At 40.4% G+C, this 20,271-nt stretch overlaps 1 protein-coding gene across 2 annotated transcripts in view; it reads right to left on the bottom strand.

Annotated features, from left to right (window-relative positions):
- rnf220a (ring finger protein 220a) overlaps positions 1-19,932 on the bottom strand; it is a 129,181-nt gene extending 109,249 nt beyond the window's left edge. For both annotated transcript variants that reach the window (XM_067363526.1, XM_067363527.1), the window contains exon 1: positions 19,249-19,932. In XM_067363526.1, the coding sequence (XP_067219627.1) occupies positions 19,249-19,897 (649 nt within the window). In that variant the 5' untranslated portion in view covers positions 19,898-19,932. The remainder of the gene's footprint in view (positions 1-19,248) is intronic.
- Between the last annotated feature and the right edge of the window lie 339 nt (positions 19,933-20,271).

Genomic DNA, 20,271 nt, shown 5'->3' with positions numbered 1-20,271 from the left:
GAGGAAGGCTAGTGGCTGTAACAAAGTGAATCGAAAGCTAGACCAATTGACAGGACTAAAATAGGATGAGGTAGGATGTCGACATGAGACGTTCCACACCGGATGACTCATCTTTATACGTTTGACTCTTTTATATTCCTTTTCTATGCCAACAAAGCTCACTATATGGTGTGATAGGGTTTGCTAAACATGCCTTTCTGATTCACAAAGGTGTTTTTTTTTTTTTTTTTTTAAGGACTAGGTAGGATGTCGACATGACACGTTCCACATTGAATTACTCATCTTTATTCATTCTACTAATTTCTATTCGGTTTCTAAGCCACCACAGCTCACTAAATGTTGTGATAGCTGCATATGATTGGCTCACAAAGGTATACAAGTGTGTGCGCTTCAGCCAAGTTTCAGCTTCCCCCCTCCTGGCTGCTAAAGGCTTTAATTCATCAGCGTGCTGCCTGATTGATCTGCTTCTCATGGGCCGCTCTGCCGCTGCTGATGCTGCAGAGCGCGTGTAGACGGCTGGCAGAATAAAGAGTAGCAGTTGTGTGGCTGGCTGCGAGAGTGGATGGGACATTTTTTAAAACGTATTAATCGCCCCTGCCTGATCAGGCCCTGAGTGCTGCAGACAGGCCCTGTCAGGGCGAGCCCGAGAGAGATGGTCTGTAGGACCGCGCGAGTCTCAAAAGGGCTGCTACTCATGCCTACAAACGCGGCTGAGTCCTTCTGTTCTGTGAATAATACACACACACATACGAAATCAAACACACGCGCTCACTAGCAGCACGCATGAAGGAGCACACAGCTCTCTGATGATCGTAATCGGGCTTCGATATCAGCAATTCCCTGAACGTTAAACAAGCTCCATGAAGGAAAACCAATTTGTCATAGTTTTGTTTTTTCTTCCTTTGCGATGTTATTTGTAGTGCCCTCAAAGCTATGATTAATACATTATAATAGCAGTATTATTTCACTTTTCTCAGGTGCTTGTCTTTTTCCATTTTTTTTGTGCACATACAATAATTGCCGAGGGATTCAGGGAGGAATAGCAATGAGAGAACCACAAGACGAATCGTAAGACGCTGTGTTTTCAGCCCCATTTAAACAGAAGGGTTTGCTATTGTGGTTATGCTACATCAGAGCTAGGCTCTATAAGTGACGACTCTGTTTAAGATGTTTGTGGTTACGCGCTGTGCAACTGGTGGTAGATTAACCTATCAATTCCCTGACCTACCACTGAGGAGGATGTGAAGTGATATTAACTTTATTTCCTGACAGAAGGGTTTTGAACAAAATTTCGAAAATCTAGGCAGAATGAGCTAAAACAAGGGATGTGCGAAACCAGTTTTTAAGCTTTAGTACTAAATTGGGAGTAAAGGATGCTGCAAATATATGACAATAGAAAAAAGTTATTTTAACTTAGCATTCCTGTAAAATTTGCTTAAAAAGCCTTAAAAAAGGCACGCCCAAAGTAAATTGCATGGTATTCTTGAACCATTTGGAGTATATGCATGGTTTTGGCCTCTTTTGAAAGGTATATGTACCATGGGTGGAACAGTGGAACACTAACAGGTTAAATTATTTTATAAAATATTTAACAATATTACTATTTTACTGTATTTTTGAAAAAATAAATGGGTCATTGACAAATAAGGTTTTAAGTGAAAAACAAAAACAAAATGGAGATATAATTAATTATTTTGAAGTTTTATTAAGTGTTAAGAATGAGATTATGTGGTTTTTATAATCAATTAACACTGCTTTTGACATTTTTTACAAATTTATCACCAATAATGTCATTCAGTTTAACCAAAATTTCGGTTTTACCGAATAACACTTTTGGTTATACCGAATGACGATATTTTCAAACAATGCTAACAGGCTGATGACTAGCTAGCTAGCTAGCAAAAGGACAATCAAAAATGTTGTATTTAGTACAAGTTTTTTAAATATTAACATGTTCCATGTTTTATAGCTATTGTACTTAATTACCTGATTTTTCGGGACATGCGTGTGAGCAAGTGTAAACATTAATTTTTCAAATAGTTAAGAGAAAGTTAGTTACTTTGCTTCATGACCATGTGGTCCTTTGCCAATGTCTGAATGATGTCACATCCTGTCACAAGATATTGATAGCATGACTTGATCCAAAATGGTCCCTTTATATTGGTTACGCCGAATGACATCAATGAAATTCATGTTTTTGGACATTCTTTCTCATAACAAAGCAATGACTTCTACACATAATTTTAATACCATTTTGCACTATAGATATATGATGACATAAAATCATGCCAGAATAAAAAATATATACATTTATTACATTTTAAGATATTTAATCACTAATGAAATGACTGTATTGGCCTTTGGATGGTTAAACCGAATGACCTTTTGAAACTTCAAAATCTTTAAAATACCTTTATATGTAGTAAAATCTAATTAAAAGCTTTTGGATTCAATAAAAGAGATATAGTTGTACTACCTTACATACTTTGGATGTCATAACATTGTTTTTTTATAATTATTAAGGCCTTTAGACAAAAAATAAATAAATGACCCTTCATGTCATTGACCGATATGCAGTCTTGCTTTGAATAAAAAAAGATAAATAAAAAATAAAACTTTTTTACTGACCTCTTTTACTGACTTTTGAAATTGTGATGTGTAAGTTATAAAACCCACAATGACACATATACTGTATACAAAAACACAGGGCTCTATTGCTATTCCTCAGTGTTGAGTCAAGGCCTTAGTACGGAGTGCATGAATCTTAAAGGAAGAGGACAGTTTAAAAGGACATGCTATTAATTTACCAGGCTACAAATACAACCCACAAATGGAAAACACTAAAGGAAGCCATTTCTGATTGAATGACCATTGACTGGGACAGGGGAAGAGGGAGGAGCCAAAGATGAGAAAGGAGAGAGACAGAGAGAGAGGGTGTGTGTGGTCTGGGCCTCGCTGGCTCCCGGGGTGTTCCGCTACACTGAGGACAGCACAGGGGAAGTGAGAGGAGGGAGCCAAGGTGGCGAATGAGAAGGGAAGGTGACAAGACATCAGGGAGAGTGCAATGAATTATTTATGAGGCCACTGATGGACAGGCTGAATAAGAGAGACAGAGGAGGGGGGGGAGACATAAGGATCAGTGGAGGGGAGGGGTGGACAGTAGAAACCAGGGTCTCTTTCATGCTTTGCACACACATATACACTCACACAGACAGACAGACGCACATACACACCACAATCTCTTGTGCGAGCCTGGCCGGAGAGGCAGGGTGATGGGACGCTTTGATTGTAACAAACCCCGAGCATAAGGGGTGCGAACTGCAGAGATCACAAGGGATGTGCGGTGTGAGGATATGCACACGTCTTGTCTGTCCTGAGATCTGCCCGCAGTAAGAATGTAGCGAGCTTAAAAAAATAAAAAAATAAGAGGACTGTCACCATTTTTCACAGTTCCTGGCCATAAGAAGACAGTATGTTTAACCTCAGTTCCCTCCTGGCGCTCTGGGCCTTGTTCAGGGCACATGTGAGTGATGTAGTGCTGAGAGCTCCGTGTCCATGTGACTGCTCTGTAGGTGCACTATGAGGGGGGCTAGGACTGGTTAAAGCTGGGATGATGAATATTTAACCCTTGTAGACGGACGGTGGTTAATTTGTCAGATCCGCTGGTTAAATGCCACCATTAGCATTGGGCCTCGATATTGACGGGTGGAGGCTGGAAGCAGGGATGATGGATGTAGAACAGCCCAAACCAGACAGCCGGCTCATCACGTCGCTGTATCGACAGAATATTATTAACACAGCAGCAGAGCGTGCTACAACAGGTATAAGAGCTAGAAAAGACCCCCGAGGGTGGACACAAACACACCCACACAGACTCACAATCAAAGCTAATAATTTAAATACAAGCTACAAGCTTATATTAATTTATAATGTCCATGTTATTGTGATATAAATGTGCTGCTGAAATTGCAATTGTTGAAAATGTAATCTAAATTTAGCATAGACTAAAAAACAAACAAAAAATGCGTATATGGTTCATTGACAAATAAAGTTTTATTAAGTGTTAACAATGAGATTATGTGTTTTTTATAATCAATTAACACTGCTTTTGTCATATTTTACAAGATGGACAAAATTTGTCACCAAAAAAGTCATTCGGTTTAACCAAAATTTCGGTTTTACCGAATTACACTTTTGATTATACCGAATGATGATATTTTCAAACAATGCTAACAGGCTGATATTTAGCTAGCTAGCTAGCAAAAGGACAATCAAACATTTTATATTTAGTAAAAGTTTTTAAAATATTACCACATTTTCCATGTTTCATAGCGATTGTACCGAATGACCTGATGTTTCGGGACATGCGTATGAGCAAGTGAAAACACATTTTTCAAATAATTAAGAGAGAGTTAGTTACTTTGCTTCACAACCATGTGATCCTTCGCAGGTGTCTGAATGATGTAACATCTTGTCACATGATACTGAATGCATGACTTGATCCAAAATGGTCCCTTTACATTGGTTACTCTGAATGACATCAATGAAATTCATTTTTCCAGACATTCTTTCTCATAGCAAAGCAATGACTTCTACAGATAATTTTAATACCATTTTGTACTATGTTGATATATGATGACATAAAATCATGCCAGAATAAAAAATATATACATTTATTACATTTTAAGATATTTTAATCACTAATGAAATGACTGTATTGGCCTTTGGATGGTTAAACTAAATGACATTTTGACACTTCAAAATCTTTAAAATACCTTTATATATAGCAAAATATAAATAAAACCTTTTGGATTCAATAAAAGAGATCTAGTTGTACTACCTGACATACTTTGGATGTCATATCTTTGTTTTTTATTATTATTAAGGCCTTTGGACAGAAAAATGACTCGTCACGTCATTGACACATATATATTTTTGTATTATTATTTAATAAAATATTAATATTAAAATACTTAAAAATGTATAAATCACTACCACATTCATATTAAGTTGTGAATGTTGCTATTTACTTTATTTTTGCTAGACCGTATGGAGGACAGGAAATGATAGGGAAGATTTGCATTTGATGAAATCCAGATCAAACTCACATCGTTTACATGAGCACCATAAACTGCAAGGCCACAACACCAACCCGTCCTTCCATTTACTCTTCATGAAATAAAGCTGAAACCTCAAAAAATACAGTAGGGCAAACAGTTTTATTACCCTTTACTTCAGTCCGTTTTCACTCTTGTGTTTTTTCAACACCTCTCAGCAGCATGTGGCTAGGGGTGAGGGTCATGTCAGTGCTGTTCTTACAGCCACAGGTAAACCTCTCCCTGTGCTCCACGCCCTGCCATTACAGTGCACAGCAAACCTCGAACCCCTACCAAAACATTTCCCACCATGCAATCTGCCTAAGGAATGCAGACGTCTGCCCCGACCCCGCCAATTGCCCTGTTACCACGGATATAACACCAGGTTTCTGCGTGAGGCCATTTCTCCTCAGACACCTGCCACTGCAGCGGGCTCATAACATCCCTCCAGTTGTTACTGTGACATTGCTGCAAAGACAGGCAGTTTTAAAACCTCCACTTTACAGGCCCTTTTGCTATTCACACGGTATATGCCACTGTCTACATCCGCTGCTGATGCAAACAGCCTCACACTGTCATTATGAGAATTCAGCTGGAGTCGTAACAGTTTGGAACAGATTGCCTGAAAATCCACCAAGGGAGAAAAACAAGAGGAAAAATAAAACTGGCTTTCTGGAGACGCAAAAAAAAAAATCTTGTATTTCTTTGTGCATCATTCCGTGAAATACAAACACATCTGAGAAAACGAAGTGAAACATTCCTCTGTGTTCACCCCAGCTCTTGGTGGCAGGTTTGCTGAAGCCTGACTGAACAAACAGTCTCGTCTCAAAAACAAGCCTCCTTTTTCTGGTGCTGCGAGTAAACTATTCGCTCTCTTTCTCTCATTCTATCTGTCCACCTGCCATCTTTTTTGGCTATGGTCATAAAGTAATGTTTTAGGATTGAAAACTGTATTTACAAGCAGGTGTGATTCTTAAATTGACCTGTTTGAACAACAACTTTCAGGTTATAAGGTCAGTATTTTTCAGTTAAAAAGGGGGATTTAACAAAAATGCAAAAATGTAAGGAATCTGATAATGGAATCAACACCCTTTTAAAAGATGGTATTTTTTCCCTCATGTTCTATTGGGATTGACATACTTTTAGTTTGAGACCTAAATAATGTACATATAAAATAGTAGTGATTAAAAATCAACCTCTTACTTTCCCTTTAAATTCTGTTATATGTGTTCCTCTGATCTAGTCAAAAGAAAATTGAAGATAAATTATTGAAGTTTTATTTATTTTTTTACCTGGAATAAAACTTCAATATGTGTGGAATGCACATACATTTTTAAAATGAACTGTATTCAGTTGTTTTATATAATTTAAATGTTTTAAAAATACATCAAATAATTAAAAATATTAAAATGGAACGCTTAAATGTGTCAGATTCATTGAAAGATAGTGTCACATCAGTTTATATTCAAACTCTGTGAATGTAAACATATTTAGCACTCTTAAACTAGAGTGACATCGGTATTCTGAATGCAGCCTTCACCTCTTTTTCATCTCATCTCTCTTTCTCTCTCCCAAGCCTTAGGCTTATATACTGAAGGATAGGCTCGCTCTGAGAGGCGTAGGCGCTTCTCCCCCGATACTGTTTATCTGTACATGGTCGCTTTGTTTCCCTCCTCTCTGCTTCTCAGATCTTTGCATCTCACCAGACTGAGTGTATCTGAGGAGACCAGTAAAGAAAAATTTAAAGTGTTGGGCCTGAATGAGCCCTACTAAACCCCACAAAGCAAACTGGACACACATGCAGAACCAAAAAAGGAGGAAAGTTAAAGCAAAAGGCCCCACATGAGGAGCAAACACGCTGTCATACATGTGCAGAAAAATGGTCTCCGATGGAGAGATCTGCAAAGGGGAAGCAGAGGGGAGCCAGTGCCTTTTGATTATTTGCACTTGTTTGATGCCCCCGCAAGGAGGACAGAGAGGAGACGTGTTTAACTTCTAGAAGAGAGCATCACGCTGTGTCTGAGCCATACGACCACTATCACTAAACCCCACTCAGCCTGCCGCTTGTTAGACAGAGCACTGGAAAATCAATATATCTTTGAATGGAGGTCACAGGGGTGACTGCTTTGGGAAAAGTGACAGATTTGCTCTCTTTTGCTCTCTAAGCCCACCCCCCTCCTCCTCCGGACCCCATTCGCAGGCTCAACTGTGCCTCCCTCCACCCCCGTTTCCCCAGAGGCGGATGCCGTGCATTCTGCCGTGGGGATGTGGTATTAGACAGCCCGTATCCAAATGGCACCCGCAGAGCCGCGCGAGCACGGGAGCCAGGGGCCAACATGACTACAGGATTACACAGCAGCAGGTGTGAATCGCAGCTTAACTCACAAAAGCACATATATACACACACACACAGAAAGGGGGGGCTCGATAAAGAGGGAGTTCAGATTAGCCACTTTTAGGTGCCATTTTCAATGGTGACAATTTTTGGCTCTGCAGTGATGAAATTGTCGTGGTCTCGGGCCTGCAGGCGCACAACTGCTGGGCTGAAAATGGCCAACCGAAGGGGGGGGCCTTTGATAGGGGTGAAGTGTGGGGGGGGGGTCTCTGCTTAAGAAGATTTTGACCCCCCGGGAGGAGATGCGGTCAAAGAGCGTCCGTGTTCTTTGATGTATCGCAAAAATAAACTCGCTCTCTGCTTGCAGAAAACGTAGACAGGAAGAGCACTCACGCATGAGATCACTCGTAACCGCCGTGTCTTCTCTGTCCGATACTGTATCGCTCACACTGAGTGGACACAAAAAGGAACAAAGAACAGTAATGAAAAGCGAATGAATCAATTTACCTGCCACCAAATAAGATGAAATTGATGATTGCCTCCGGCTTCTTAATTGCAAAATCTTATTTTTTTAACCTTAACCCTCATGTTCTGTTGAGAAAGACTTTGTTTGAGACCCTAATGGTATGAAATTAAAGTAGTTAAGCTTAAGCTTCAATATAGTATTTAAAATGAAGATTTCACTGCATTAATGTTTTCAACTATTTTAAAAGATATAAAATATTTTATTTAAATTATAATCTATATCATGGAGCATGATTAAAGTATTATCAAGTTGAAATTGTTTATAAAGAAAATGATTTAAAAAGAAAAGATGAACAAAAGTCATCAAGTATGGTCCTTGAATACTTATTTACTTATAATAGACTTGGGTTAAGAAATTTTGCAAGATTTTTTAAAGTTATTTATTCATAATTTAATTATTTACTGTATTTAAAATGCTTAAAACGTTTATATATTTTGAGTGTTTTCAGTTCTTTTCAATAAAATAAGCTCAATATAAATCCTGAAAGACAAGGACGTTAAAATGCTAACAACTCTGGGTCAATGATAGCCTGAGATGGATACTGTTCAACTGACAGGATAATATGACAATGGATCCATGTTCACAAAATCAAAGGAAGAGTAAAAAGGAAGAAAACAGAGACAGAGAAAGAAGGAGGGAGTGGAGAAAAGAGAAGAGGCCCATTTGTAATGTATACTACAGGAGGCATTGATGATTGCAATTATCAAATAGCTGTTTTAAAAGGCCATTGATTGGTGTCATTAACTCAGCGAGTGTTTACTGATTGCTGCATTTGCACGATCACTCATGCTGGGCGCTCGCGCATCTGTTCTTATTAGCCCTGAAGAGGAGTGGGCCATCAAAGGAAGGATATAAGCTCACACACATCCAGCTGGCAGTGAGCATGCGGACACACACACACAGAATTTGTACACAGACAAATTAATAAAACACATACAGTTCCAGTATGTGCACACAATTCTCAGACGCACAGTGGCTGGCACACATAACGCTTATCTACTCAGGGCTACTGTATTCAATTATGTCAAAAGCCTTGTTAGAACACAACTGAGAACGGCGGCGTAACCCATCGTGATAGGAGAGGGGGAGGGCGTTCTTAAGTGCCTATTTTAACTGTTTTCTCCCAGGCTGCCTGGCTACCAGCCCACCCCCGAAACGGCCCTCTTTATTGGCATGTAAAAGCCCAGTTTGGGGGGCCTGGCCAGACAGACCAGCCTGACAACTGCAGGAGCGTTTCAGCTTCCTGACTGCCCCGCACTCTGGCCTTTTCACTAACCGCACACAGCCACAGCAACCAGCTGCCATGGTGCTCTTATCAGTGGGCCGCCTCCCTGTCACCACAACAAACAAGCCCCTACTGCCACCACACAACCACCCACAGAGAATGAGAGAAGGATGAAAGTGAAAATAGTTAGAGAACAGGTAAGAGAAATGAAAATGAAAAATGCTACCTTTGCAAGCAGTATATAAAGGTAGGAAGGCAAAATCACTGTCTATGATATCCAACAATCCTGTTCATGTAATCTGGTGGCTGGTAGAACGAATACAAATGGTGACTTGATAAGATCAAAGGAGTAAATGTATTCAATTTTATATAGATGATAGTTTCTAGCAAATACTAAATGCCCAATTGTATTGTGTCTAATAGATAGATAGATAGATAGCAGCTGTTTTAGGTTGGACACCAAAGAAAGTAAGAGGAAATTGGAATGAAACTGAGGGTTGATGAAATGGATATTTTTGGATATTTCTTCTTACCCTCATTCCTCTCAAATCTCTTTCATTTCCAACCACATCTTTCTGAATAAAACCCCCTTTCAATGTGTCACTTTAAAAACAACAATGCATTCACACCTGAGAGAGGGCGAAAGATACACTCTCACTTCCTCCAGAACAGCTGTAGCTTAACTCTGAAATGCAACCGCAGCGACAGACGTGATAGTCGACGGAGTCACACGGCGCACAGACAGTCAGGCGCAGTGACAGGCATTGAATTTAAATATGAGCTAGCTGCTGCGAGAGGATGCACAATTAGAATGCAGGATTGGATCAATAAGCGTGCTGACAGATGGATTACTAAGGTAAATAGATGATACATGCTACTAAATAATTAATCAGGCCCCTACGAGCGCCTGGACAGAGAGTGACGGGAAGAAGGTACAAAATGGCAACACTTTCTAATGTGTGCACGCTATTGGCATTCTGGAGGAGTGTGCGTATCTCCATGCAGATTCTCCTGAGCCGCCTTTCCGCCTCAGGTCTCAGCGACCGGTAATGAGCAATGATCACACACACGCGGCCCACTCAGAAGCAATAAAGCAGAGCTGGAAGCTTTGGTAGCAGCCGAAAACAAGCTACAAACTGCTACAGGTGCAAGGGCTTACGGCACGCGTCTAGCTAACGCTAATGTTCGGAAGAAAGCCGAGCTTACATTAAAGACATTTCTCATGCAAGATGTCACTCTGGATGCTGTTGTTTTAATCCATGACAGTCGTCTGAAACTCCCAGAAAGCCCCCAACGCATCCCGCTCAGTAATCACTTGTGTTCAATAATTCACATTTAAGGGAAGCAATAAATATATATAATATGTGTGTCCTTTAGCCAAGCCGGCTTTTTGGAAACAAGTCTGTCACAGAAGACTGCACCCGCACACGAAGAGAAGATTAGATTACTGGGGGAAACAGTGAGGAGGGGTGAACGAAGAAAGAGAGAGAGAAGGATAAAGAGGTGGTGGATGCGAACGGGTGGGCTGGCTGGCTGGCTGGGGTGGGTCTGCTGTGCTCTGGGTGGTGAACCTGTTAGCGAGAGTGAAGTTTCATCCCCTACCTCTTTAAGGGACTCAGGGGGATGAGGCTTTTCAGCACATCTGCATTAGTCCAGGATGGGGAGGAGGGGAGTTTGAGCCTGATCTAAGGGCTGTTCCTGGTTGCTGGTGGCCCGGAACTAAACTCAGGGATGACGGACTGCCCGCTGTGGTACCATGACCGGCTCCCTGACCCCGAGTGCATGTGCAGAACGGATACTAATGCCAGCTGTGCGGTTCTACAGGACTCAGCGGACCGCTTTCAGCTTGCTTTTATAGCAAAGTGTGACATCACCACAAGGCCCACATCCAGGCCATGGGAACAAGCCTGACCTAGAGCCTGGGAGACTGGGTGCACGCGTGATGCTTGCCAGAACCGCCATACAGCTGCATGTACACAACTGTCAAGAGCTTGCATCTATGAATGGAAATCATTTAGGTCATAATTGTTATATTCTTTTAGACCACAAATAAATCAAGTGTGTTTGTTAAGCAATAAAGAGCTACTGTATATTCATGAGCATTGTGCTGTGGTGTGTAAGACCTTCACTCGTTCAATCTGATCCCAGCTGTTTGTCTGGAGAGGATGCATGCTCTCATCTCATTTCCCCTGTTCATTTCCCTAACAGTGGCTCCAGCGGTCCGCACACACCAGCCTGTGTCCAATTCAAGTGGGTCTGCCAACAAAGCTCAGGCAGGAAGCCCTAATCCTTGATCTGCATCATGCCGCAACAATGGCCCGGCCCGGCGCTCCCTTACACCGCAAAGAGTGGTGCAGCCATGGCCTGCTGCACTGACACCTGCTGTCTTTTGCCAAGAGCAACCAGACAGAGAAAGACGGATCACACACTTTGCTCTTCGGATCTGCAATAAAGTAATTCTCATCACTCCCAAATGCTTCTGAGAGGCAGAATTCTGAAACCTCAATACCCTAATGTTGGCTGTAAGAAAGTGTTTGATATAAAATGCCAGCCAGCCAGCCAGCCAGCCAGCCAGACAGACAGACAGACAGACAGACAGACAGACAGACAGACAGACAGACAGACAGACAGACAGACAGACAGACAGACAGATAGATAGATAGATAGATAGATAGATAGATAGATAGATAGATAGATAGATAGATAGATAGATAGATAGATAGATAGATAGATAGATAGATAGATAGATAGATAGATAGATAGATAGATAGATAGATAGATAGATAGATAGATAGATCTTAATTTGTGTTCTGAAGATGAACGAAGGTCGTACAGGTGTGGAACAACATGATGGTGAGTAATTAATGATAGAATTTTCATTTTTGGGTGAACTAACCCTTTAATATCTGCACATTCTAATATATATAATATGTCACAGCCAATATCCTAGTAATATGCATGCTAATAGTGAGAATTTTGCAGGGCTGATAAAAACAAAAGGTATTTGGTCACAATCAGCTACAGAACCGAAAAGCATCTTGTGTTCTAAAAGTAAAAAATAAATAGAATAATTAAAAATAAAACTTGTGCATTAGGAGTGTTACAATTTGCTCCACTTAAACTATATTTTATATACACTCCGTTTTCAAAGTATTCTCCTTTGTCCATGAGTACAGAAAGATACTTTCGATGCATGCGCACTACCTAATGGACTTTGTTTTCAAGCGCACAAGTCATTTGCATTTAGCAATCAGCATTGTATTACCGCACACGCCCCCTTCTGGATTGGTGTGTGGATCGCCTGTGACTGACTGTATTCGTCATCTAACTGCACGAACCAAACAGTGACGTCTATTGTATACGGTTCGGGATATATACATGTACAGTTACACCCCTAATAAATAAATAAATAAATAAGTAAATAAACAGATTAGATAGATAGATAGATAGATAGATAGATAGATAGATAGATAGATAGATAGATAGATAGATAGATAGATAGATAGATAGATAGATAGATAGATAGATAGATAGATAGATAGATAGATAGAAGAGCAAGAGAGATTGAGGACAGAGAAAGAGAAAGGGAGAAGCTGGAAGAGAGGGATGAATGAAGGGTGGATGGGGTACCAACAGGGAGGCAACATGAGAGGACAAGCCTTTTAACATCTGGGTAAGCACAGACGAGCGGTCGCTCTGCAGCCTAATTATTAGAACACTCTTACTTAACTTAACCTCGCCACTAGACCGTGACAGAGAGAGGGAGGGAGCAGGAACCAGAGCAGGAGGACAGATGAGGGAGGGAGGGAGAGACAGAAGGAGGGGGGATTTTTGCTGGGATGACAATGTTGATCTCCTTAACTCTTCACCTGCCGGAGATGAGCGACAGAGAAAATTTTTCTCAAAACAGAGCCTAAAAAACGTTTCTCTCCAACTGTGAGCAAGCCAGCCATTTTCTATTGTTCAGTAATAACAAATTTCCATTATTATGATGTATCTCGGTGTATTTTCCACTTCTGCTGCAACTGTTTCACAAAGTTTTCAATACATCCTAAAGAAAAACACACACAAACACGCCATTGACATCTGCTCACTGACGAAAAAAAAAAAAGAGGTAAAAAAACAACAACTGTGTGTTTTAACAGCTGTCATTGCACACTGCTCTTCAGAGCTTTTGAAAGGGAAAAGACGGCGGAATAACTATACAGTCTGACAGATCTGTGTGGCCCAATCGAAAAACATGAAAACAAGAATCAATCACGCAGACAGGGTAGGGAGTGAGGAGAAAGAGAGAGCAGGAGAACGAAAAAGAGACAGAGAAAGAGCACCGGCAAATAATTAAAGGCTCAACCCAGTGGCTGACTGGCAACTACAAAGCCAGAGAGCGACAGGGAGACGCAATGCAAAAATAACTATGCTTGCTAACACAATGCATCTCGGCGCTACTCCTCAGCAGCCGTGTAAATTAGAGAACGAGTCCCCTCCAGGTTTGCCAGTGTAACAATATATCCTTGTGACTGACGCTCTGGTGCATTCAGGGAGGACACGGGAGAATCTTTTAACATGTGTTGATGTGTGCTATAATCTGTGCACTACATCAACCCAGGCTGAAATCATTTGAAGTTCAGAACGAGTGTGTCGGAGTTCTGCGGGGACGGACGTGTGACCGGAGGCCTGGCTTTAAGACTAGATCGGGGTGGTGGGGGTTAAGCAAGGAGCTGCCAGCCACCCGGTTCCCCGTAAATCAGCGGGGATTTATGGAGACAGGCCCACACGGCTCACGAGCTGGTCACGTCAGGAAGGAAGCCCGTGTAGCTGCGCTCTGTTGTCTTAAGGATTTTTTCCCTTTTATTTCAGCTGCTCAGGAAGGCAGCTGCAGTCTGCGTTTCAGCTCACGGCGCTGCTGATTGCTCATCCCCTGCCTTTTATTATTTTTTTTATCTTTCTTTCATCTCTCTCTCCCTCATTCCTTGCCTTCTCTCCTTCTAAGACTACGTCTCATGTCTTATTTTTTCTGTGGCTCAAACTGAGTTTGGAAACAGGTTACACTATCTCAGTCTCTCGGTTTATCACACACACATTTTCCCTGTGGATGAGAAGCTGGGATAACTGTCCCGGGTCAGTTTCACTGCTCGGCTCTGTCGTGCCAACGTGTGCAGGAAGAAGGCAAACAAACAAGCTCCAGATGTAACACGTTCACACTGGGAAATGAACACTCCGACACACACATCACATGCTATAGAAGAAAAATGTCATGGTAACCATCATTTCCTACAAAAAACACAGTGATACTACTGTAAAATTATAATAATGAACAATAATAATTGTCCTATTAATGATACTATATTTTTCATCATATAATTAATTAATATAAAAACTGTTCATGTGATTATTTTCATAATTTTATTTGTTTACATTTTCATATATTATATATAATATAAAAATAAAATATAATAATCAAATAAAGGTAGACTATGTAACCTTTGCCCTGTCTAGCGTTTTAAAAAACGCAACTGCCTACATTTTGCGGAAGAACATTGTTTTGGTTGTGTTTCGTTTCTGCTTGACTGTGCGGATGAATATGGTTATCCCACTGCTCATAAAACATTCATTACTAGGCTTAAGAGATATAACCAGTTTGAATGGAAAGAATCTCAAGCTGACTAGCTGAAGACGTTACTGTAGCTGTACCCATTAATAGACACAGTACTTTCTTAAAAAAAAAAATTCCAGCACAGCGCTACAACAACCATAATGCAATGACTCTTGACATTAGATAATGCTTTACAATGAACTCTGTTAGAGAGATACATATGGCAATTTATCTGTTCAATGAAATACCTTACTCACCTGTTGAGTAATAAAAACCCCATCTCCACGTCTCTTTTACTACAGTTCTCACCATCTCCGAAAAGCCAGGCCAATGTTGATTCTTGTTTTATTACGAGCGCATATTTCTATCACATTCTCTTTTTGCAAGCAGAAGCTCCTCTGTTCTGTGTTTTTTTGAACAGGTGATTCCCTGGAGGTTCAAGATTTAGCTGCTCCATGTCAACCTTTTTCGCTCGTTGTGAGAACTAATCTATGCCCCTCCCACATGCGTCAAAGTAGCCAGAGCAACTTTTCTCTATTTACATATATGACAAGACACGCAAGTATGCAATTTCTGAGCATACCGCTCGGTCTAAAATATAAACTCTTATAACAGGCTTACCCTAGTGAATCAGGGTAAGACAGAAGACACATTTTGGAAGGATTAATGCTGTGTTGTTAATTTTCAACAAAAAAATTTACATATTGCACCTTTAAATAATATATACGAAAATTAGTAGTAGTAATATATATATATATATGTATATATATATATATATATATATATATATATATATATATATATATATATATATATATATATATATATATATATGTATATAAAAAAAATTATTATTCTAATTCTAATAATTCTAATTGTTATTCTTATTATTTCTAAAAAAAAAAAAAAACATGTTTTTCGTCACCTGGTTTTGTGTATATATACAGGGGCACTAGAAATATTATATGTGACCCTGGACCACAAAACTAGTCATAAGTCACACAGGTATGTTTGTAGCAATAGCCAACAATACATTGATTGGGTCAAAATGATCGATTTTTCTTTTATGCCAAAAATCATTAAGATATTAAGTAAAGATCATGTTCCATGAAGATATTTTGTAAATTTCCTACTGTAAATATATAAAAAATGTGTTTTTGTGAGTGGATATGCATTGTTAAGGACTTCATTTGGACAACTTTAAAGGCGATTTTCTCAATATTTAGATTTTTTTGCACCCTCAGATTCCAGATTTTAAAATAGTTGTATCTCGAGCAAATATTGTTCTATACTAACACACCATACATCAATGGAAAGTGTATTTATTCAGCTTTCAGATGATGTATAAATTGACCCTTAAGACTGGTTTTGTGGCCCAGGGTCACATATGTAAAACAATCATGCCAATACAATACAGTACTTTGAAGTGAGATTTTGGTGGAAACTATGTAACTATAGTTTCCACCAAAATCTCACTTCAAAGTAAATAAATATAATATTAATAAATAATATAAACACAAAAAATGAAATGTTCTTCATACCATTCAAACTTGTTTTCTCAAAATATAAAAACTTTGCTGTGATACTCTAGATGTGACATACTCTTGAGAGGGGTGAAACTATCTGCAGGAATTGTGTCATGATAGAACAGTGTCATGCCGAGGTTTCCTGCTCACTAGCGTAGAGTCTGAGAATCACACCAACTGCAGTACAGCGCAGATTTGGGGCTTAACGCCCAGAGAGAGGACAGGGCTCCTGAAGTGACAGCCAGTAGCACGGTAGCCAGTCAAGGGGAACCCAATTTAAGTCTCTTCTACAACACTGCTGGAAATTCAATTGCATTAGAGCCCTTGGTGGGCCTAAGGTTTAATCTAATTAGATTCAGCTTCAAAAGAGAGAAGGAGAAGGAGAGAGGCAGAGAGTGAGAAGGCAAAACTGTCTCCTACTCTCCAAATCATTGTATTTTAAAACTCTCTCTCTGTTCTTTCTCCACAGAGAGGAGGCTGAGGCTTTCCTATCCCTTCCGCCACCCTAATCCCTTCTCATTTCAGCAAGAGAAGCCGCTGCTCTTATCTGATAGTATGAATGTCAGATTACAGTCCATTGAGGAACTTGGATTATACCTGGATTGGCCCTCGAGAGCCACTATCTGCACTTAATCTGAGCTGAGGGTGAAGGTGTAATAATCCATCTAGCCGAAAGGACCGGCACTGCATCGCTGCTTCCTGTTCAGCTGCTGGTTCAAAAGCGCTACGGTGGATGTCTTAAAAAGCGCTTTCAAACGAGACACCCTCAGAGGGGAAATTCTAGATGAGATACTGGACACAGTTTCCTCTAGTCTGTCTCTCTTCCTCCCTCACTCTCCTGCTTTCCTCTCCTGTTTCTTGTTGGGTGTCATTCACGCTCCTCCCAGCCTGCATGCTGCTGTTTTTATCGGATCAGTCTCAGCTCGCCGCCCTTGTCTCTCATCTGTTCGATCAAGGGTGCTACCATTGCTCCCTCTCTTTCCGTATCCCACTCTTGCTATTTCCCCCACGACTGGGCCTCCCTGCCGCACTACAGCTCTCCCAAAAAAAAAGTGAGCAGGTGGGAGAAAATTAAAAAATGTGAAACATTTGAAGATTTGAGAGAGAGTGCACATATAAAAAAATTAGGACAGATGCTATAAAGAACAGTTATGCTGAGAGGGTGGCAGAGAGAGGCCAATAATTAGACAAGAAAGCCAGATGAAATAAACAAGTAAAATGTCCCATTTAAGGTCTAATATTAGTTAAGTTGAACCAACAATGATTAAAATATTTTTTACAGCATTTATTCATTTGTGTTAATGTTAATAAAATACAATTGTTCATTTATGTTAGTTCATAGTGCATTGACTAATGTTAATAACTTTAACTTTTGATTTTAAACATATTATTCAATGTCACATCAACTAAAATTAATAAAGACGGTAGAAGAATGGTTCACTTTTAGGTTTTGTCAACTAATGTAATTAACTAATGTTAACAAATGGAACCTTATAGTAAACTGTCACCAGAAAACAGAGAAAAATAGAGATGGCATCCAGCAAGTCCTGTGACTGCCTTTATAACCTCTGAATTTACTAACAAATACATTTTTGTGTGTGTGTGTGGGGGGGGGGGGGGGTTACTTAGCTATACTTTAAAGACAAAATTGTCCCCATAACTGAGGTAAATCTAACAAAAAAATGTTTAACACTTTACAATAATATTCATTAGTTAACATTAGTTAACATGTACTAATAATGAACTGTACTTATACAGCATTTATTAATCTTTGTTAATGTTAATTTCAACATTTACAAATACATTATTAAAATAATTTAATAATGTATTTGTTAACATTAGTTAATGCACTGTGAACATGAACAAACTATGAACAGCTGAATTTTTATTAACTGATGTTAACAAAGATTAACAAATACAGTAACAAATGTATTGCTCATTGTTAGTTCATGTTAGTTACTACGTTAACTAATGTTAACAAATTAACCTTATTGTAAAGTGTTAACAAAAAAAATATTTTTGACAATATCCAGGTACATCTCAATTACAAATATGATTCATAATTAAAATAAATCTTTTTGTTCTAAAAAGGCAAACAATTTATTTTTGCTGGCAAACATCCTGTGAATGAAAGCTGTAAAAAAAAAAAAAAAAGGATTTGCAGAACTGTGTGTGTGTGTGTGTGTACCTATGTTTTCACTGGGACTTCTAATGTATTTGAGTTAGAGTGGTCAGGTTGGATTACTACAGTAATACCACTGGGCTTCCGCTCTGCAGAGGTCTTATGAATCTGTGCACACATTTCACATTTCCTCACCTCCAAAACACACACATACACACACACACTCTCTCACCCACGAGAAACCTCCATTTCATTTATGAGTTTTATCTGTGGAATTTATCTGCTCTGTAGAACCGGTAGGGCACACTCTCTAAACACAGCAGTTTGACTTGTGACTCGGGACACGTTTTCTATATTACAAGGATAACATATAACAGCAAGAAATTTATAGGTTAAGTACTGTTACCCCCCCCCACCCCACACACACACACAAACACACACACACAAAGTATGTATAAAGTCTATAACCTTGATGTTTAGGTGGAATTTACAGTATATTTCAATGAGTTCCTAATAATTAAACTTAATAATTTTTCATTGGATTAATTTAATTGGTTATTTCTTTCCATTTAAAATTTTAATAGTTTTATCCCCATTTTTATACATGCTTTTCTAAATTGACCCTAACTGTTGAACTAACTTAGTTTGAGACCCATCAAGGTAGCTTGTTGCATACAAAAGGTATCAGAAAAATGTGTGTAAGCGAACCGGATCCCAACAGGACAAAAATTAAATGCATTATGGGATCTAAAAGTAGTTTAGGGACTCCAAAATTAGTCAAGTTATTTGAAAGTGTACAAATACAACAGTTAGCAGTGTACTCACAGCGCTCAATGCGATCCTCTGGACTGGACGAGGTTTCTCGGTCCGACAGCAGGCCTGACACTGCGAAGATCTTCTTCCCTGCGTCTTCCACGGCTTTGAGAGCGCTAGGTGAGCTGGAAGGGATCTGAGCTCCACCGAAGTCGTACTCTTTCCCTTCTGCATCCGAGTAGCGCAGGTGCGGGGAGGCCTCGGCCTCCAGGCAGCCCTTTAGCCGCTTGGCAGGGGTGAAGGCGGACTGGTATCCCCCTCCTGCTCCATCACGGTCCTCTGGAGGAGAAGCAAAGGGCCTGAAGGCCCCGACGCCGCTGTGGTTAAGCATGCTTATTGGCGAGCAGTCCAGATTTGGCGGGGCAAACTGATGATGGAGGTGTAGGAGGGAAGGAGGGAAGTCTCTGTTAGGGAAGCCTGGCGGTACGGCACCCTGCCGGTGGTACATGGAGGCGAACGTATAGGAACCGTTGTTGAAGGGGAGGTGAACGTCCTTTTCCACAGACACCGGCACGCCGAACGGACGAGGCTGCTGGCAGGGGATGGAGGCATCGCGGCTGGCCTCCGCTGTCGATGCTAGCACCATTAGCGCTGGGGATGCTAACGGGTTGGGCAGGTAGGAGGAGCTCTCCATTTTGAAAGCCGCCCGGTGCAAGTCCATTTTGGAGACTGGGCTGGGGTTGGGCGGAGGGGGGGTTAGGGGCGAGAGCAGAGGGGTGTGGGGGAGGGGTGGAGAGAAGAGAGACGGGGTAAACGGTATGGGCAGAATGGTGCAAACTTTTGCGCTGTCGACACTCTGGCAGAATCGGGGGTCGCTCTCACTGGCGGCTCATCCTCGATGGTCCTCCACCTGAAGAAAGTTGAACAGAGGAGGAGTTAAACCACTTAAAAACACTCTGAAACTCTTGCCTACTTTTCCCTTTCCGAAATAGAAAGTTTCCCCCAACAGATCTGAGGTTCAGATCACATATAAGCCTCTTACTCCATCTCCCCGTCTGCGGAGCAGAACGGCGTCTGAGGCAGATAAGAGCCGCG

The sequence above is a fragment of the Chanodichthys erythropterus genome, chromosome 16 (assembly GCF_024489055.1).
Source record: "Chanodichthys erythropterus isolate Z2021 chromosome 16, ASM2448905v1, whole genome shotgun sequence".
NCBI classification, from domain to species: Eukaryota; Metazoa; Chordata; class Actinopteri; order Cypriniformes; family Xenocyprididae; genus Chanodichthys; species Chanodichthys erythropterus.
The sequence above is the reverse complement of the archived record's forward strand: the minus strand, read 5'-3'. Positions and strand labels throughout refer to the sequence as shown.